At 42.1% G+C, this 18,894-nt stretch overlaps 1 protein-coding gene across 2 annotated transcripts in view; it reads right to left on the bottom strand.

The window, feature by feature from the left end:
• Positions 1 to 3,449: 3,449 nt before the first annotated feature.
• The window catches only part of SUSD5 (sushi domain containing 5), a 70,031-nt gene continuing 54,586 nt past the window's right edge, over positions 3,450 to 18,894 (bottom strand). The window contains exons 5-6 of one of the 2 annotated variants that reach the window (XR_010114397.1): positions 3,751 to 7,456; positions 3,450 to 3,714 (exon numbers count right to left, since the gene is read on the bottom strand). Coding sequence is in view for 1 of the 2 variants with exons in the window: in XM_055284681.2 (XP_055140656.1) it covers positions 6,165 to 7,456 (1,292 nt within the window). In the remaining variant the exon portion in view is untranslated. Of the gene's footprint in view, positions 7,457 to 18,894 lie in introns of both variants that reach the window. The other variant, XM_055284681.2, reaches the window with a different exon arrangement.

Raw genomic sequence — 18,894 nt, 5'->3', positions numbered from 1 at the left:
TGACTGATTGAAACGAGCACATACCGACATATGCAACATACTAATATCTTCCTGATTTTCGAGACTTTCTAATTACTACAACTAACCTGTTGTGCTCACCTCTGGAATTCAGAAAGAGCCACTGCGAGCACTGACCACAAGGGCTGCCTTAGGAAGGAAATGTGTGCTTTCAGGAGTTCTTATTAGGGGAATTTTAAGAGCACAAAAATTTTATTGAACCCACCTTAGTGGCAAACAGAAAATGATTTGTTAGATTGTCAGTGGGAAGGGGTTTATTATGACTGCTGGTGGAATAAACAGTGACCAGTTTCTGCCAACATTTATGGAAATAACGTTTCTAAGTTTTAAATGTGAGCTGTAAACCGAAGCTACTTCAGTTAAAAAAAATCAATACTTAAACTGTAGGGAAAAGGTGGATTGGTGCCAGAGAAAACATTATTTAATAGTGTCGGAACATGGAACTGCAACACAGTTTGTAGCAAGGCACTGAGAAAAACCCACAACTAATCCTTCATCGCAGCTGTCTGAACTCTTGATCATCTGCCATCCCCCAAACAGTGACTTCTTTTTTTCTGGTGACTCCAAGCCTGAATGACCTAGTGTGGAGAGTTTAAACTATGTACAAGGGAGGAAAGAAAAAAAGGAAAGGAACCTTAAGTAAGCCTCAGCCAAAGGTTTTATGCATGGACTTCCTGTGCCTGCCCCCAGGGGCAAGACTGATCCCCATGCCTGTGCCCATGACATCTCCCTGAAAGAGAAGACACCATGACAGCCTGGCTTTGCCTTGACTGACCCACTGCTACCCCAGAAATAAGAATCAAGAGCAGCCATCGTTATCCTTAGAGTGTTTTCCGTCTAGGGCCGGCTCGTGAGCAGCCACATATCCTGGCACTTGACACTGTCCCCACACAAATAGCTGGCTTTCGTTGCTTGTTGAATGAATGAGTGAGTTGGCTCTATATCCTCTTGGAGCTGGCAGGTAAGATATTAGTGCCTCATTTTACGAGAAGAGAAGAGGAAGGACTTAAGCAATTTGGCCGACAGATACAAGATAGATTCCAGAGTTTTATCTCCCACTTCAGGGTGGCAGCCAGTAGGCCAAACTCCAAAGACCGTTGCTGATGTCTTTTTCTGCCTCCCCTCTTTGGGTTAGTGTGGTATGTACAAGCTCACTCTTGTTGAAAATTAGAAAATAGTTGAAAACAAAAGCTTTTTGTTTTTTTAAATCACATTAAATGTTTTACTTTGCTTATTCTCTATTATTCTATTCTATCCACTGGACGGGGATGTCTTCACCACATTCTAGAAGCTATGTTGTAATGAGCTCTGTTTTCTCAGGCCTGTGAAATTTCTGACATTCATCTAACAAAGTAGAAACTTCAAGGCCAGGGACTCCTGGATCTCATGCAGGAGAAGTGGTCCTTGCTAGCCATGAGCCAAGAGCTGGCTGAGGTCCTGTCAGGCAGTAGAGGCTCATGCCTCTCCCCAGGAAGATTGTCTTTCAGAGGAGATCTGGAATCCCACTAGGAAAAGCATTTGGAATCTGTTTCAAACAGGGACCCAAAACATCTTCAGGCGTGACTGTCAACAGCAACTATGCTCCATGCATGCCACTAAAGGGCAGGCAGGAGAAAGAAGAGTAGAAGGAGGCAGGTGGAAAGAGTGAGGAACCAGCCAGCACAAAAAGAAGTCCACGTTATGGAGAGTTGAAACAGCTGTCTGAAGAAGAGGTGGAGGACATGCAGGTCAGCCCAAGAATTCCAGAGGATATGGTGAAAAAATCTGGACTGAGGAGGAGAGGAGGTGTAGGGAATGAGAGTTGAGTGTTGATGGATGTCTTAGGTCAGGATCCTTTGAAGCAAGGGAAGTGATGGGGTGCTCTTAAGGGGTGTGAGAGAAGCAGGAAGGAGCTAGTAAGGATGTGTCTTCAGTTGGAGACTGGCTTCAGCTTGATCTCATGGGAGCTCTGGGGCATGAATCATATCGGAGTTGGTCCCATCTTGAGGAAAGGAGGCCAGGCTTTTGCATTCCCATGAGAGCTGGTCATTGGTTATAGGCTGCCCTAGCAGAGTATAAGGTGGTCTAACTTCCTGGGTGAGGGAACTCCCAATAGGCCAAGGGCAATTCTCTGTGTTGGAAGGGTGCACTTACGTGCTTATGAGCATTTTAACAGCCAACACTCAGGGCAGCTGGAAGACAGGTTCACCTACCTAGCAAAGGGGACCTGGGAGGGGCATCAACAATGTCTACAACATTGGAAGGCTTGGGAGGCATGGACCTGTGGTGGTCATGGATGTGAAAATGGACGTAAGGCAGATGGGATTGGTGCTGATGGTGTCTGAGCTGGATTTGCTAGTTGCCCTTCGTATCTCTTCCAACATGCCCCTCCAACATGCCCGGTGTCCCAGAAGCCTGATCTCTATGGTTCCATTGCCTGGGCTTCTTCACCCTCTGATTTCCAGTTGCCACTGGGACATGCCAACAAGAGATGGCAGGGTGAGACAAGGTCTGGGTCGTTAAAATCTTTGCTTCCTCCAGGCCACAGTTGGACACTGGCTGCATTCTCTTTGAGGCCAGAGCCCTTGTCCTGCAGGGCCTTTTCTATTGCTGAGCTCTTGCTGGGTTCCCTAACAGGTCCCCACCATCCCTTGATGGTTCCCCTAACTCTCCCCACACCTTTGTGAACGGTCCCTTCAGCTAACCCTCTAATTACTCCTTTGAGTGTCCTGTGAGTTAGGGGAAAGGGGATAATCAGTTCTCTCTTAGGCCAGCGCTTCTCAAGCTTTACCATTCATGCCCACCACCTGAGCATCCTTCTGTACTTCCAACAAGCTCACGGTGCCTGTGCTGCTGGGGCAGGAGCCACACTTTGAATAGCGAGGTCCTGGGTGTTTCGTTGCAGTGAAGTGAGTGGTCTCTGGTTGGGGCAAGGAAGAGGGAAGTAGGGAGGGAGGAGGGGCAAGAGTGCCACAAACTTCCCTAAAATCCTGCTGTAGGAAGTAACATAGCTGAGAGTTAGGTTTAGAAAGGGCAGTCTTAGATCTTAGATATAGCAAGTATTAAGACATTATTTTCAAGATTACTAGAGATTTTTTTTTTTTTTTTTTGAGATGGAGCCTTGCTCTGTACCCTAGGCTGGAGTGCAGTGGCATGATCTCAGCTCACTGCAACCTCTGCCTCCCGGGTTCAAGCAATTCTCCTGTCTGAGCCTCCCGGGTAGCTGGTACCACAAGCGTGCTATCACGCCCGGCTAATTTTTGTATTTTTAGTAGAGAAAAGGTTTCACCATGTTGGCCAGGCTGGTCTTGAACTCCTGACCTCAAGTGATCTGCCTACCTCAGCCTCCCAGAGTGCTGGGATTACCAGTGTGAGCCACTGTGCCCAGTGAGAATTTTTTTTTTTTTTAACCATGGTGCAGTAGCCTAGAAATAAAATACATTCAGCAACTGTTGGGGCAATAATTATTTATTTTAAATATCTCAGAAGCTTTGTGTTAATAGAACCCCCTCCCCCAATTTTCATGAGCATTAAACATTCACCATTCTCAAAACATGCATGACATACAATTTAGATTTACAGTGTTTTAATCATTCCCTTTCAACATGCATTTTTAGATTCTATAACATTAATTTAGAGGATACCACACCAATAAGAACTTAAAAACTGATGTGTTGGGTTTATTTCACAGTCCATGTCTACAAATAAAACATTTACCTGTATTAATAATTTGTAATAAATTTATTAATACACTTGTATTAATAATTTGTAATAAATTTATTAATACACTTGTATTAATATTGCCTATTTATTTGTTGGTATAAATCCAATGTTCTGGGTTATTCCACAATAATAGTTACTAACACAGTCCCAATGCTGAGACAGAGGTTATTTTACATAGTTAAAAATAGAAAAGTTATCTTGCAGTAGATTAGGATCTAATTTATGAATATGTACAGTCTCTGGCTTTTATTATGTTTTGCTTTGGCTACATGCAGAAAGCATTTTATTCCTATTGTTCTTGACTTCGTCTGATGCATACGTATTCTAGTTGGTACCTTCAGGCTTTATTTTACCCAACTATGGGGACTAAGATCTTTGATTATGCTGCCTCTCTTTACAGCTACTTCGCCTATTACTTTTCCAAAGCTTGCTGAAAAGAGGTGGCAGGGTAGAAAACATGTTGCGAATTTTTTTTTTCCTTAGGTAAAACACCACCAACAATTTTTCAATCATAAAAAAGATCAGGATTTCCCTCTACCACACAAAAACACTTAGACTGCTATGGTGTCTCAAAATAAATGTGTTGCATTCATCATCTTTTACCACTGATAACTATTTCCAAGAAGGTGATTCATATTAGAAAAATATAATATGTTTCATTTCTGTGCCAACATACAGGAGACTATTGCAGGTGGCATTTAGGCAGCTTCAAATGCCACCTCAGCTGCACACAGCCCTGCCTGACTTCCACACAACACACACCACATACTCATCTTCTGTGCCTTTAGGGCTTCAGCTGGCCTCGAAGTTCACATTTGAGGTTATTAGAAACCAACAGGCTCTCAAACTTGAGTGCACATCAAAATCACCTGGAAGGCTTGTTAAAAACAGACCTGGGCCCTACTCCCAGGGTTCCTGTTTCCTGAGTCCAGGGTGGGACTAGAGAATTTGCATCTCCAACAAATTCCCAGGTGATGCTGATGCTACTGGTCTGAAGACCACACTTTGAGAACCACTGCCATAAACCATCCTCGCTGAGCCACCCTAAGATAATTTAGATGCTATGAAATGGGTTACCCAACAGACAGGATGGATTCTGTTTCCACAGAGCTCCCAGTTTCCACATTAGAGAACAGATCAGCACAGATTATTTCATATTCTTTCACAGATTCTTCTGCTTCTCCATCAAGTATGTGCCCATACTTGATATCCTGGTGTTTGGCCCTCTGAAAACATTTCTTTTTTTTTTTTCTCCCTTGTCATTCTCTCTTACTGGAGTTCAGAGAAATGGTTAATCCTGAGAGAGGAAACCAAGGACTGAGTTTTGTTAGTCCTGGCAAAAATTCCAAGACATTCCTAGGCACAGACTGGTCAAGGACAACTAGGCCACTGCTTCTGAGAGGAAATGGTATTTACTGTTACAAAGCTAACTTTGTTTTTAAAAAATAATGGCAAATCCTTAACCATGAAAGATTGAAAATAAAATAAATGACAGGCTGTCCCACAGAATGGAGGGAACAGAGGGGGATGTGGTTTCTTCACTCCTCACCTCCCCCAACAAAATTTCAGTCTTAAATTCTCTCTAATTTCAAGAAACAATGAAAAAAGAAACCTCAAAGCTTCTAGACTGTGTCCTGGCTCTTGGTTCATCTGCCCTCAGCAACATCACAACATTAAAAGGAAACAACCCATTATTCTTCCATATTCCTCTCCCAATAATTCAATATCCATGTCCTAAATAATACTGCTCTCATACACTTGGTTTATCATGACTATTCATAAAATTTCAGGGCATGAAGCTGGTGATTTTCTTTCTTCAAAAAGGTAACACTGTGATGTGGCTCACACTTGGAATCCTAGCACTTTGGGAGGCTAAGGAGGGCAGATCACTTGAGGTCAGGAGTTCTTGACCAGCCTGGCCAACATGGTGAAACTCCATCTCTACTAAAAATACAAAAAAGTTAGCTGGGCATGGTGGTGCATGCCTGTAATCCCACCTACTTGGGAGGCTGAGGCAGGAGAATTGCTTGAACTTGGGAGGCAGAGGTTGCAGTGAGCTCAGATCGCGACACTGCACTCCAGCCTGGGCAACAGCATGAGGCTCTGTCTCAAAAAAAAAAAAAAAAAAAAAAGATAATACTGTGATGAAGGAAGAGGCGATTTTTGACCTCACACTGGAAACACGGCCAAAGCACAGGTCTGGGATTAGTGTAGTCAATTCCAGGGCAGATGGTGGAGGAGACATTGACGTGAGTGGTGATGCCACCAAAGCCTCCCTGCCCTCCCAGGTGCTCCAGAGACACTTCTCAGCCTATAAAACAAAGGGCTGAGGAAACAATGACGAGCCCCAGTCCACCTGCATCATGCTCTAGTGAATTATCAGTGTGATGTGTCACAGTTATTTTCCTCCCAAGTGGCTTTGGGAGAACCCACTCCAAAGGTGCCTAGACCTTCTCCATCTCGATCTGCTGGTGGTAGTGCCGAGCCTGCCGCTGGCCAACATTCAGCTTGTACACGGAGCTCTTGTGCTGGCACTTGCGGTAGCCCCACACCATCCCCACACCTGCCAGGAGCAGCAGTAGGCACAGGACGGTGACAATGGTGGCGATCACAGGGCCTCTGCTGAGGCCAGGACATCCGTCCCCCACACACGACTCCAAGGTGGGATGAAGCTCCTCACTTGCACCAGGCCCGGGGCCTTCCTGTCCAAAGAAGTCTTCAGACAGCAGGTATGGGAAGCTATCCTGGATTTCAGGAACAGTGGTTTCTACTGGAGCCTGGGTGGTCATCATGATCGTTGAGGGGATGTGGTTAGGTGTCTGCTTGATAGTGGTCGCTGTTAATATCTCCAGGGTGGAGCTGGTGAGCTCATAGGGCAGGGTGGCCAGGGGAGACTCCTCTGTGGTGAATCTCCAGGGTAGAGTTGACTGGTACTTGGTCAAGTCACCATCCCCAATGCCCTCAGTCTCAGAAGCATTCATGGGTCTGAGCGCCAAAGCTTCCACGTCTAGCATTCGAGATGGAAGAACTGAACTATGGATCATGTCCTCGCTTGGTGTGAGGGTGCTACTCTTGGGCTTCTTAACTTCCACAAGAATGGGCTGATCAGGAGTAACTAGGACGTTTTCATCCAGTCCTACCGACCCATCCCCTCTGTCCCCATCTTCTTCCTCTTCTGCCTCTGTCTTCCTCCAAGCCCCATCTGTCACAGGGTAGCCATCTAACCAGGACTCATCACTGCTGCTCACCACTGGATCTCCTGCCTTGCTGTCATTCTTGCCCACAAATGGCCCTGAGGGACCATCAGTGTTGCCGTAGGTCACCTTGGTTTCAGGTTCACCTGGGACGAATTTTACACCACTGTGGTTGTCTCCAGCAGAAAACTGCTTTTTGGTGTCATCATCCACCTCCTTTTCCAACCCAGGCTTGTGGAAAGCCTCAGCAGGAAACCAGAACAAGTGCTTCTGGAGCAGCCGCGATCCTGGTGAATCTGCGGGGACACTGCTCCCAGCACCAGGCAAGCCTGTGGTTGGCACAAAGGCTTTATCCCGTGCTATGTCTTCTCTCCCCACAGAAATGGAAACCAGACGGTCCTGTTTTGGAGCCTCCTCAGAGGAGTCTCCCTGACCCCTGTCCTCGTCTGCCTCTGTCCGGGAATCCTCCTTGAGCTCTCTGAATGACACAGATCTGTCATCAGGGAAGTTATCTTCATAGTCAATGTGTGCCTCAGCCTCATCTGGAAGGCAAGAGGGAAAAACCTCATTAGCTCCAAAGGCACAGAGCCAGTATAGAACATAAGAAAAGGAAATTAAAAGCATAAAGGCTGGGACAGAATAAATAATACTGTTATTATTCACAGATGATATGACTGTGTATCATAGATAAACCCAAATAATCTACATATGAATATTACACGTAACTAAAATTAACATCTGAGCTTAGGCCGGGCATGGTGGCTCAAACTTGTCATCCCAGCACTTTGGGAGGCCCAGGCAGGTGGATCACTTGAAGCCAGGAGTTCGAGACCAGCCTGGCCAACATGGCGAATGCCCATCTCTAATAAAATACAAAAAAATAGCCAGGCATGGTGGCATATGCCTGTAATCCTAGCTACTCAGGAGGATGAGACATGAGAATTGCTTGAACCTGGAAGGCGGAGGTTGCAGTGAGCCAAGATCGTATCACTGCACTCCAGCCTGTGTGACAGAGTGAGACTCAAAAACAACAACAACAAAAACAACAACTCAAAAACAACAACAAAAAACATGTGAGTTTATTAGGGATACTAGGTCTACAGTAAATATAAACATCATTGTATTTGTAAATATTGTCAATAAACAGAAAATTAAAATTTAAAAGGATGCAATTTACAATAACATTAAAAAAACCAAACACATAGGAATAAATCTAATAAAAGATGTTCAAGACTTCTACATGGACTGATATAAGACATTGCTAAGCAAAATTAAAGAAGACTTAAATGAATGGGGGAATAGACCATGATCATGTAGTAGAAGGCTCAAGATCGTTAAGTTGGCAATTCTGTCCAAATTGACCTATACAGATCTAATACAATTCCAATAAAAATCTCAGACATTAACTGAATGTTAAAGTTTATGGGAATGCAATGGATGGAAGTTTATGGAAATGCAATGCAAGAATAGACAAGGCGATATTGAAAAAGAAAAAGCCGGAAGACGTATGCAAAACATTTCAAGATTTACTACAAAACTGAATTACCTTTTAAGGCTGTGGTATTGGCACAAGGACAGATAACTGGATTACATTAAAATTAAGATCTTCTGTTCATTAAAAGCTACCACAAAGAGAGTTAAAATGCAAGGCAGAGTCAGAGAAGATATCTGCAACACATATAACCTCCAAACAGCTCGTATCCAGAATTTAAAAAGGACTCCCACAAATCTATACTAAGTAGATAGACAAACCATAGAAAAATTGGCAAGATACTTGACTTGGCACATCACCAGAAAGATATCAGATTAGTCATTAAACATGTGGAAAGATGCTCAACCTCACTAGTAAGAGAGAAATGTTAATTATAGCCATAATGAGATACCATTGCATAGCACCAGCATGGCTAAAATTAAACAGACCGACAATATCAAATGTTAACTAGGATATATAGCACTGTTAGTGGGAGTGTGAACTGGAACAACCACGATGGAAAACTGGGCATCTCTACTAAAATTGAACATATGGATGCTCCATGACACAGCAATTCCACTCCTAAATATACACTTAAAAATAATGTGTGCAAATGGGCACCAAAAGACACGCCTAAGAATGTTCATAATAGTAAAAAACTGGAAGCAGTTCAAATGTCCATTAACTGGTACATCAGTTATGGTATACTCAAACAACGCAAATCTGTACATCAATAAACATGAACCAATCACTGCTTCCCACAACAAAATAGATGAGTTGCATGGCCATAATGTTGAGCCAGGCACAAAAGTGCACACTCTGTGTTGATTCTATTTATATAAAGTTTAAAAACAGGCAGAATTAATCTGTGGATGTCGGAACTCAGGATGGTGGTTACACTTGGGTAGGAGAGAAGGGGTGATGACTGGGTCTGGTACAAACAGGACTTTTAGGGTGCTGGCAATATTCGATTTCTTCACCTGTGTCAACACCTAAATATCTATGTTTATTCTTGATAATTCATTGGTTTGTAGCCTTATGATTTGTATGTATTTTATAATTAAGTTCAAAAATGCATCTTTTTTTTTTTTTTGAGACAGAGGCTCGCTCTGTCTCCTAGGCTGGAGTGCAATGGTGCAATCTAGGCTCACTGCAACCTCCACCTCCTGGGTTCAAGTGATTCTCCTGCCTCGGCCTCCTGAGTAGCTGGGATTACAGGTGCACACCACCACGCCCAGCTGATTTTTGTATTTTCAGTAGAGACAGGGTTTCATCATGTTGGCCAGGCTGGTCTCAAATTCCCGACCTCGTGATCTGCCCATCTCGGCCTCCCAAAGTGCTGGGATTACAGGCATGAGTCACCGCACCCGGCCCCCAAATGCATCTTTTAAAACACTGATTTGCTCTTTGTAAAACTTCCAAGTCATGAGATGATGCTGTAAAGTATTCTGAATTCAACTGAATAAGAAGCAATAGAGCCGCACAACTAGGAGATCAGAATGTAAGGACAGCCCCACGAGCGGGGAATCAACTGGTCAGGAAAGCTCAAGAAGCTGGTGTCCTCAGAAGACAGCAGCAGCCCTTTGAGCTTCCCCTCTCTCAATGGTCTTTGAAAGCCAAGTCCTACTGGAAGATACACTTAAATTATTAAAACAGACTGCTTCCCCCACTTAACTTTCAACTTCGGAAGAACAAAATGCACAGAGCTCCAGAGCCAAGGTCTAGATGGAATGCTGAGGTGTCATGTGGTGCATTCCTGGGCTCTGAAACTAGATTAGTGGGTACCTGGCTTATTTCTAAAGGCTGTTAGAGAATAAGACTCTGTATCTTGCTTATTTAATGACTGACAGAGTTATAAATAAAAGTTAACAATCTTTTCTGATCTGCTCCTGAAATGTAAGCCCAATTACTTTACATGTGTCCTCAGCCAGAAAAGGGAAACAGTGGATGAAGAGCAAACATCACTGATAAATATCAAATGCATGTGTGTTTTATGCTTAGAAAAGGACAGCCCAATCACACCTCGTTGTGTCCTGTTCACAAAACCTCACACAAAAAACACATCAGATGGCTGGCCCACTCTTATGAGCCTTGTAGAATTCAAATACAGGCTCCCAGGGCTCAGTCAGGCCCTTCACATTCCCTGTTATATCCTCATTTCAAATCCTGCACTGACCCCCTCCTTCATTCAACAGACCTCACTGAGTGCTGACTATGTGCTAGAGCTTGGGATCACTGGTGAACAGGATAAATACTCCCTCCCCCCTTGGAGCATATGGGACAGAATCTCATGGTCTTGCATCCTTTAGGGTTGAACTTCAAAGATTTTGTGTGCATAAATTTTCACCCAACATTCTGAATGAGCATTAGGTTTTGCATTGAAGTACTGTCCTTCCTTCAAGAAACAACAAAATGAAATGAATGCCACTATGACAGAACTTTTCACTACAATCTACCCAAAACATACAGACAAGTCACACTGAGATTTAAGAAGGTCACGACTTGTATCTTTGACCTCAGGATAAGGTGGTTAGATTCCTTGTGCACATGTGTGTACTTACTGGCTGTGGAAGACAGATTGCAATAATGGCCACAAATCTCCACTTTTCCCTGCATCAAGTCCTTTTGCAGTGTGACTTTGCACCTCTTCCTGTGAAAAGATGGGGCCCATTTTTCCATCTCTAGAATCTGGGCTGACCTTGTCCCTTGTTTTGACCTACTGAACACAATGAAAGTGTTGCATGCCTTTGCTCTCTGCCTTGGAGCCCTGCCAGCTGCCATGTGAACAAACCTGGATGCTGAAGGATAAAAGACCCCATGAAGGAGAGGTAAACGTCCCAACTGAGGCCACCCTAGATTAGCCAGCTGTGGCTGACCACATTCACCTGAGTGAGCCCAGCCCAAACTGCTGACTCGAAGAACTGGAGCAGAATAAATTATTGTTGTTTCATGCCACTAAGCTTTTTGGGGATGGTCTATTATGCAGAAAAAGCTAACTAACACACTAGCAATGAGCTGCTTGGGGGGCAGGGCCCAAGGCATTGTGTCCCTAAAGTAGAACAGTGCTTATCTACTATAGGTATTCTTATAGGTATTCTTGAGTAAGTGAAAGAGTAAATGGTTCTGGAAGGAAAATGAGGAAAAGTCTGCAACAGCTCAGATCCCAAGCTTCTCTTCATCCCTACCTTAAAACTGTTCAGCACTGAGATCAGTTTCCAGGAGCACAGTCTCCCAAAACACAAGAGGACTATAGGCCCACTTCTAAATTACACGGAATGAATTACTTGTACCCATAGTCTCTCATAATACCCAGAGACCCTCTGAAAAGACACCATTGTTGAAGGACCAATTGAATACAAACACAAACAGGTGTGCACCACATACGCGCACACAACACACACCCTCACATACTGGTGAGCAAATCGCTGCCACAGCCTGGCTGGTGAGAGCATCTCTTCTCATCCCAGCCTTTCCTTGGTGCCCACATCCCTATCAATTTCAAAGGGTAGCCTAGCAGAACTCCTTCCCCACTGCTAGTCGATTTCAAGCAGAATGGTGACCCCGCGCCATCAAAGTTTGCTCCTAATGCAAAGAAACTTAGCATTCCACATGTCTGACCGGTCATTTTTGCCCCAAATCTGCCCCGATCAATTTGTTTTTAATTAAAGAAAAGAATATATTCTGCGGTACTGCAGAATAAATTATCTTTGTGAAACAATACACATTTGCCAGTTGTCTCCTAGAGGTTCTGCTGTTGAGGATGAATATCCCTGTTCTCAGCCAGAACCCGGCCCCCTTTCATGAGAGGATAAGGTAGGAAGCAGTAACTCTCCAAGATCATTTTTCCTCAAGAAGCTTCCACCCACTCGAAAGCATAGGCCATCACTTCATGCACCAGCTGTAACTTAAGGCCTCCTTCCACATGTCATTTTATTAGGGAGTATTTTTTGTTGCCTCATTGCAGCCCCAAGACATCGAACCGTGAAGAACCCCAGATTCTATTTTATTCCATGGTATTTTTGTCATTTCCCGTTCTTGCTTGCACGAATCCGGACAGTGCATTCATTTTCTTTCAGGTCATCAACTATAGCTCACAGACTGTTGGGAGTAAACAAGCTGTTTATGCTGAACTCAGTCAGCATGATGAAAGGGACCAACATTTGCACAGAGCTTTGCCAAAGGCAGTCCTAGGTGATGGGAAAGCCCGCAGGCCGTCGGTGTCAAGGTGGGTGGTGAGTCTAAGTGCTTCCTCACTGTCCTCATGGACCGCCATCTTGTCATCTCTGCAGATGCCAAGACTGATAATGTCCATGGGAAGGCAGAATTCTACCCAAATAACCAACAGCTAAAAAGAAGTGTGACTGTAGGGATACTCAAAATCTTCCAGCACCTAAGAGTATCTGTGGCCCTGACAAGTCTCGCTGTAACCTCTGCTCTGGCTTCTTCCCTGTCTCTTCCACCCACACCCCATATTTCACTTCCATCTGCCCCAGTGCTCCCTGCCTTTTTGTTCTTGCTTCTGACTGCCCATCACTCTGCTCTTCTTCCTCCTTCTTCTACCTCATCACTTATGTTCCAGACCACTTGAATATGTACTGGGGATACAGGCCAAAATTGTCTTATGAGCAGGGTGCATTACAGGCTACACTTGAAAATATCTAAGTGTTCCAGTTGAAAGTGTATCATATATTTTTCCCTCCCCCATACCTACCAAAATGGGGAAACACCACCAAACACACACATACACACACACACACCCACACAAACACAAACATAAAACTAGGCTTACTGAATGTGAATTTCTAAAAATGATGAAACTATACTAAACATCAGCAAAAACATTTTACCAATAGCTACCTCACGAAACGGGAATAATATATTGCAACAAATTTCATAAACTAGTTACCAAGAGGAGAAACAGAGGGTTCTAAAGAAGATTGGACAAGCGTGACCTGGCTTAGCTCCTACCCCATTCTCACCCTTCAGAAATGGTCCTGGGAGTCAGCAAATCCTAGAGAGAAGCAAAGTGGATGGAGAGAACCAGACCAGTAACCAGGAGGGCTGCTTCTTCCTGACAGAATCCGAAATGCCAAGACTTCACATTGTGCAAGGGAAGGAAACTTTGATATAGAACATTTAAAACATTTCTGAGGAAAAAGCAGAACCCAGATTTAAAAAAATTGTTTTATGTTTTGTAGAGACACCGTCTCACTATGTTGCCCAGGCTCGTCTTGAACTTCTGGTCTCAAGCAATCCTCCCACCTCAGTCTCCCACAGTGCTGAGATTACATGCATGAGTCACCATGCCCAGTCACGCCCAGATATATTAAAACCAAACAAACAAACGAGTAAAATATCTGAGGCAGGGGGATCATTTGAGGCCAGGAGTGAGACCAGCCTTGGCAACAAAGTGAGACTCCATCTCTTAAAAAAAAAATGACTGGGTGTGGTGGCACACACCTGTAGTCCTAGCTACTCGGCAGGCTGAGGCAGGAGGATCACTTGAGCTCAGGAGATTGAGGCTGCAGTGGGCCATGACGTGCCACTGCACTCCAGCCTGGGCAACATACTACTTCAGCTGACTTGTCCCCTTACAGCCACCATTCCCTCTTCTGGATTAAAGGACTGTTTCATAATACAAAACTTAATAAGAAAGTGAGTGCAATAAAACAAAGCTCAAAGGTAATGTGTAAAATAACAGAATGTTATGAAAAGGGTGGTTATGAACTTCAGGCATCAAATTCAGGACCAATGTAGCATCATGACAGAACTAAAAAATCAGTTAGAAACTTCAAAGAATACAGCAGACTGAGAATTTTATAAAACAGAAAAAAAAGAAGACGCATATTCAAGAATCACTACAAACCTCAAGCAGAATAAATTCACATAAATTGCCTATAGCCATACCAAATTAGAACTGCTAAAAACCAAAGACAGAAGAACATAAAAGCAACCTGTGAAAGCAAATATATAATGTTTGATAAAGCAACAATAAGATTGAGGGGTGACTTTTCAAAAGAAACAATAAAAGCCGGAAGACAATGTGATAAAATATTCAAAATGTTAGAAGAAAAGAACTGCCAATGTGGAATTTCTTACTCTATGAAAATGTCACAGATGGAAGCTCAGAGATGCAGGAAGGAAAGAACAATGAAATAGTAAACATGGAGGCAGAGCCAAGTGAATGTTGACTGCATAAAACAACAACATATACACACACACATAATATTCATTCAAAACATTTGACAATAGCATAGAAGCTAGGAGGAGGTAAATGGAGTCAAAGTGTTTGATGGCTTTAAATTAGCCAGGAAATGGTGTAACTATTAATTAATATTAAACTTCTACATGTCAAGGGTGCCTATTATAATTTCTAGAGTAACCACTAAAAGGAGAGTAAAAGCCTATTAGAAGGTAATAGAAGGGGTAAACATCATAAGTAAAAAATGCTTAATTGCTTCAAAAGAAGGCAGGAAAGCAGAGAAAAAGGAACAAAGGACAAATAGGAAAGAGTGAAAACAAAAATGACAGTAATTTTAACCCCAAATCTACTGATGGTTAAATGTAAAATGGATTAATGCTACTATTAAAAGACAAAAGTTGCCAGCTTGTATAAAGAAATAGAACCCATGTACCTGGTATTTATAAGAGACACAATTTAAATATAAGTACACAGATGAGTTGAAAGTAAAAGAATTAAAAAAAGTCATGAAGAGGCTAACCACAAAAAAGACTTTGAGGCAAAAAATATTTAGTAGAGATAAAGAAGGCTCTTTCATAAAGATAAATGTTTCAATTCACCTGGAAGATATTAAATTATAAAATTGTATGTACTTAATAATATAGCCTCAAAATACAGGAATCTAACAGACATGAACTAAAAGAAGACACTGATAAATCCATGATCATAGTGAGATATTTTAAACATCTCTATCATTAATAATTATAACACATAGAAAAAAGGTAAGAATATAGATTTGAACAACACATTTAATAAATATGACTTCTTTGAAATACGTAGATGACATCCAACAACTATAGAATAAATGTTCTTTTCAAGTGCACATAGAATAATTTTTACAAAATTGACCATAAAAGAAGTATCAACAAACTTTAAAGGACTGAATAATACATACATTTTCTGGTCACAGTGAGATTAACTTAGACAAAAAATTACTTTAAAATTCCCCTATGTATAGAAATTAGAACATGTCTAAATAACTCATGGATCAAGGGAGAAATTACAGTGGAAATCAGAAAACATTCTAACTGAATGATAATGGAAATATGACATATCAAAACTTGTGGGAAACAGCAAAAGCTGAGCTCGGGGAAGTTATACCTTTAAATATCTATGTGAGAAAAGAAGAAAGGCTGAAAAATTACATTGATTTCTGGAAGCTGGGTAAAGAAAATTAAGTTAAACACAAAGAAATAGAAGGAGATTTTTAAAAGAGCAGAAATAAATAAAAAACAAACACACAATAGAGAAAATTGACATAGTCAAAAGTTAATTCTTTGAAAAGACTAGTAAAGTTGATAAACTCCTAGTAAGACTAATTAAGAAGAATTTAGAGAAGATGCAAATGAAAAAAATTAGGAATAAAAAAGGCATCATCACAGATGTTTCAGGTATTAGAAAAGACAATAGCAGGACTTCATGATAAAAGTTTATATCCAGGAAGCTGGCCGGGCACGGTGGCTTGCGCCTGTAATCCCAGAACTTTGGGAGGCTGGGCAGGTGGATCACCTGAGGTCAGGGGTTTGAGATCAGGCTGGCCAACATGGTGAAACCCTATCTCTACTAAAAATACAAAATTAGCAGGGTGTGGTGGCACATGCCTGTAATCTGAACCTGGGAGGCAGAGGCTGCAGTGAGCTGAGATGGTGCCATTGCACTCCAGCCTGGGCAACGAGAGCAAAACTCCATCTCAAAAAAAAAAAAAAAAAAAAATTATGTCCAGGAAACTAAAAATTCTGATGAAATAGAAAATTTCTAGAGAAATACAACTTACCAAAAGTGACACAAGAGGAAATGGAAAATTTTTATATACCATTAACAAAACTGAATCTCTCCACACACACAAAACTCTAGGCGCAGGTGGCTTCACCAATGAATTCCATCACATGTTTAGGAGGATAATTCCAATCTTATACAAACTCTTCCAGACAACACAGAAAGAGGAAATACTTCCCAATTTATTTTATATATACAGTGTAACCTTGGTACCAAAACCTGGCAAGGACAGGATAAAAAGGAAATATTGCAGACCAATCTCACTGAACATAGATGCAAAAGTCCCATATAAAATGTTGGCAAACTGAATCCAGCAATAAGTTAACGTCGGTAAGCTGGGTTAAGCTTTAAGATATTAAGTATATATTAAAAGTTAATATATTAAAAGAATAATACATTATACCTAGTTAGATTTATCCCAGGAATTCATCATTGGTTTAATATTTGAAAAAAAGGAGATTTAGAAAAGCATCTGACAAAGTAGACAAGATAAAAACTCTTAGAAATTAGGAATATGAGGAAACTTCCTTAACCTGATTTTTAAAATATACCTTTTTGTTTCTTTTTTTTTTTTTTTTTTGAGAAAGAGTCTCGCTCTTTCACCCAGGCTGGAGTGCAGTGGCACGATCTCGGCTCACTGCAGGCTCCGCCCCCTGGGGTTCACGCCATTCTCCTGGCTCAGCCTCCCGCATAGCTGGGACTACAGGCGCCCACCACCTCGTCTGGCTAATTTTTTGTATTTTTAGTAGAGACGGGGTTTCACCGTGTTAGCCAGGATGGTCTCGATCTCCTGACCTCGTGATCCGCCCGCCTCGGCCTCCCAAAGTGCTGGGATTACAGGCGTGAGCCACCACGCCTGGCCACCTTTTTGTTTCTTTTAAAAATATATAGGCTGGGCCAGGCGCGGTGGCTCATGCTTATAATCCCAGCACTTTGGGAGGCCAAGGTGAGTGGATCACTTGAGGTCAGGAGTTCTAGAGCAGCCTGCCAACATAGTGAAACCGTGCCTCTACTAAAAAAATACAAAAAATGGCCGGGTGTGGTGGCTCACACCTGTAATCCCAGCACTTTGGGAGGCTGAAGTGGGTGGATCACGAGGTCAGGAGATCAAGACCATCCTGGCTAACATGGTGAGACCCCATCTGTACTAAACCAAATACAAAAAATTAGCCAGGCATGGTGGCGGGCACCTGTAGTCCCAGCTGCTCGGGAGGCTGAGGCAGAAGAATGGCATGAACCTGGGAGGCGGAGCTTGCAGTGAGCTGAGATCACACCACTGCACTCCAGCCTGGGTGACAGAGCGAGACTCCGTCTCAAAAAAAAAAAAAAAAAAAAAAATTACCCGGGTGTGGTTGCACTTGCCTGTAATCTCAGCTGCTCAGGAGGCTGAGCCAGGAGAATCACTTGAACCCGGGAGGTGGAGGTTGCAGTGAGCCAAGATCTTGCCACAGCACTCCAGCCTGGGCGACAGAGCAAGACTCTGTCTCAAAGAAAAAACAAGATATATAGATATACATATATAGTTTCCTTTATATAAAGCCAGTCACAAAAATAAACCTAATACAGTGTGATTCCACTTACATGAGGCTTTGGTAGTAGTCACATTTATAGAAACAGAAAGTAGAATGGTGGTTACCAAGGGCTGAGGGAAAGGAGAAAAATAAGAGTTTTTATTTAATGAGTATAAAGTTTCAGATTTACAAGATGAAAAAGTTAGGGAGATCTGTTTCATAACAATGTGAATATGCTTAACACTACTGATCTGCACACTTGAAGATGGTTAAGATGGTAAATTTTATGTTATGTGGTTTTTATCACAATTTTTTTTAAAAAGGGAAGGATTAATAAGTTATACTACATTAAAATTCTATTTATGAAGGATACTATGAAGAACATGAAAAGGCAACTTACCTAACAGAAGACATTTGCAACATAAATAACCTTGAAAGTGCTGGTATCCAGAATAATATAAAGGACTCCTACAAATAAATATAAAATAGACAGCCCAGTAGAAAAATGGGCTGGAGAATTGAATGGGCAATTCACAAATGAGGTATTCTAATAGCCAGAAAACATATGAAAAGGTGCTTAACATCATTAATCAGGGAAACTCAAATTAAGTGATATCACAACATACCCATCAATATGGCTAAAAATTTACAAGACTGACAATACCAATTGCTGGTGGGGAGGTAAGGCTCCCAGAACTCTTATACATTGCTCTTCAGAGCATAAATTGTTACAACCATTTGGGCATTATCTTGTTGGGTATTATCTACTAAAGTTGAACGAACACACACACACACACACACACACACACACACACACCCGTATGATCCAGCAATTCAACTCTAAATTATATAGACAAAATTCTAGAAAATGCAAAACTCTAGAGGAATACATGTAACATGGTCACCAAAAGACCTGTGCAAGAATGTCCTTATAATAGCCCCAAACATGAAACAATGAAAAATAATCCTAACAGTAGAATG

The sequence above is a fragment of the Symphalangus syndactylus genome, chromosome 1 (assembly GCF_028878055.3).
Source record: "Symphalangus syndactylus isolate Jambi chromosome 1, NHGRI_mSymSyn1-v2.1_pri, whole genome shotgun sequence".
Taxonomy (NCBI): domain Eukaryota; kingdom Metazoa; phylum Chordata; class Mammalia; order Primates; family Hylobatidae; genus Symphalangus; species Symphalangus syndactylus.
Note: the sequence above shows the minus strand (reverse complement) of the source record. Positions and strands in the feature narration are given on the sequence as shown.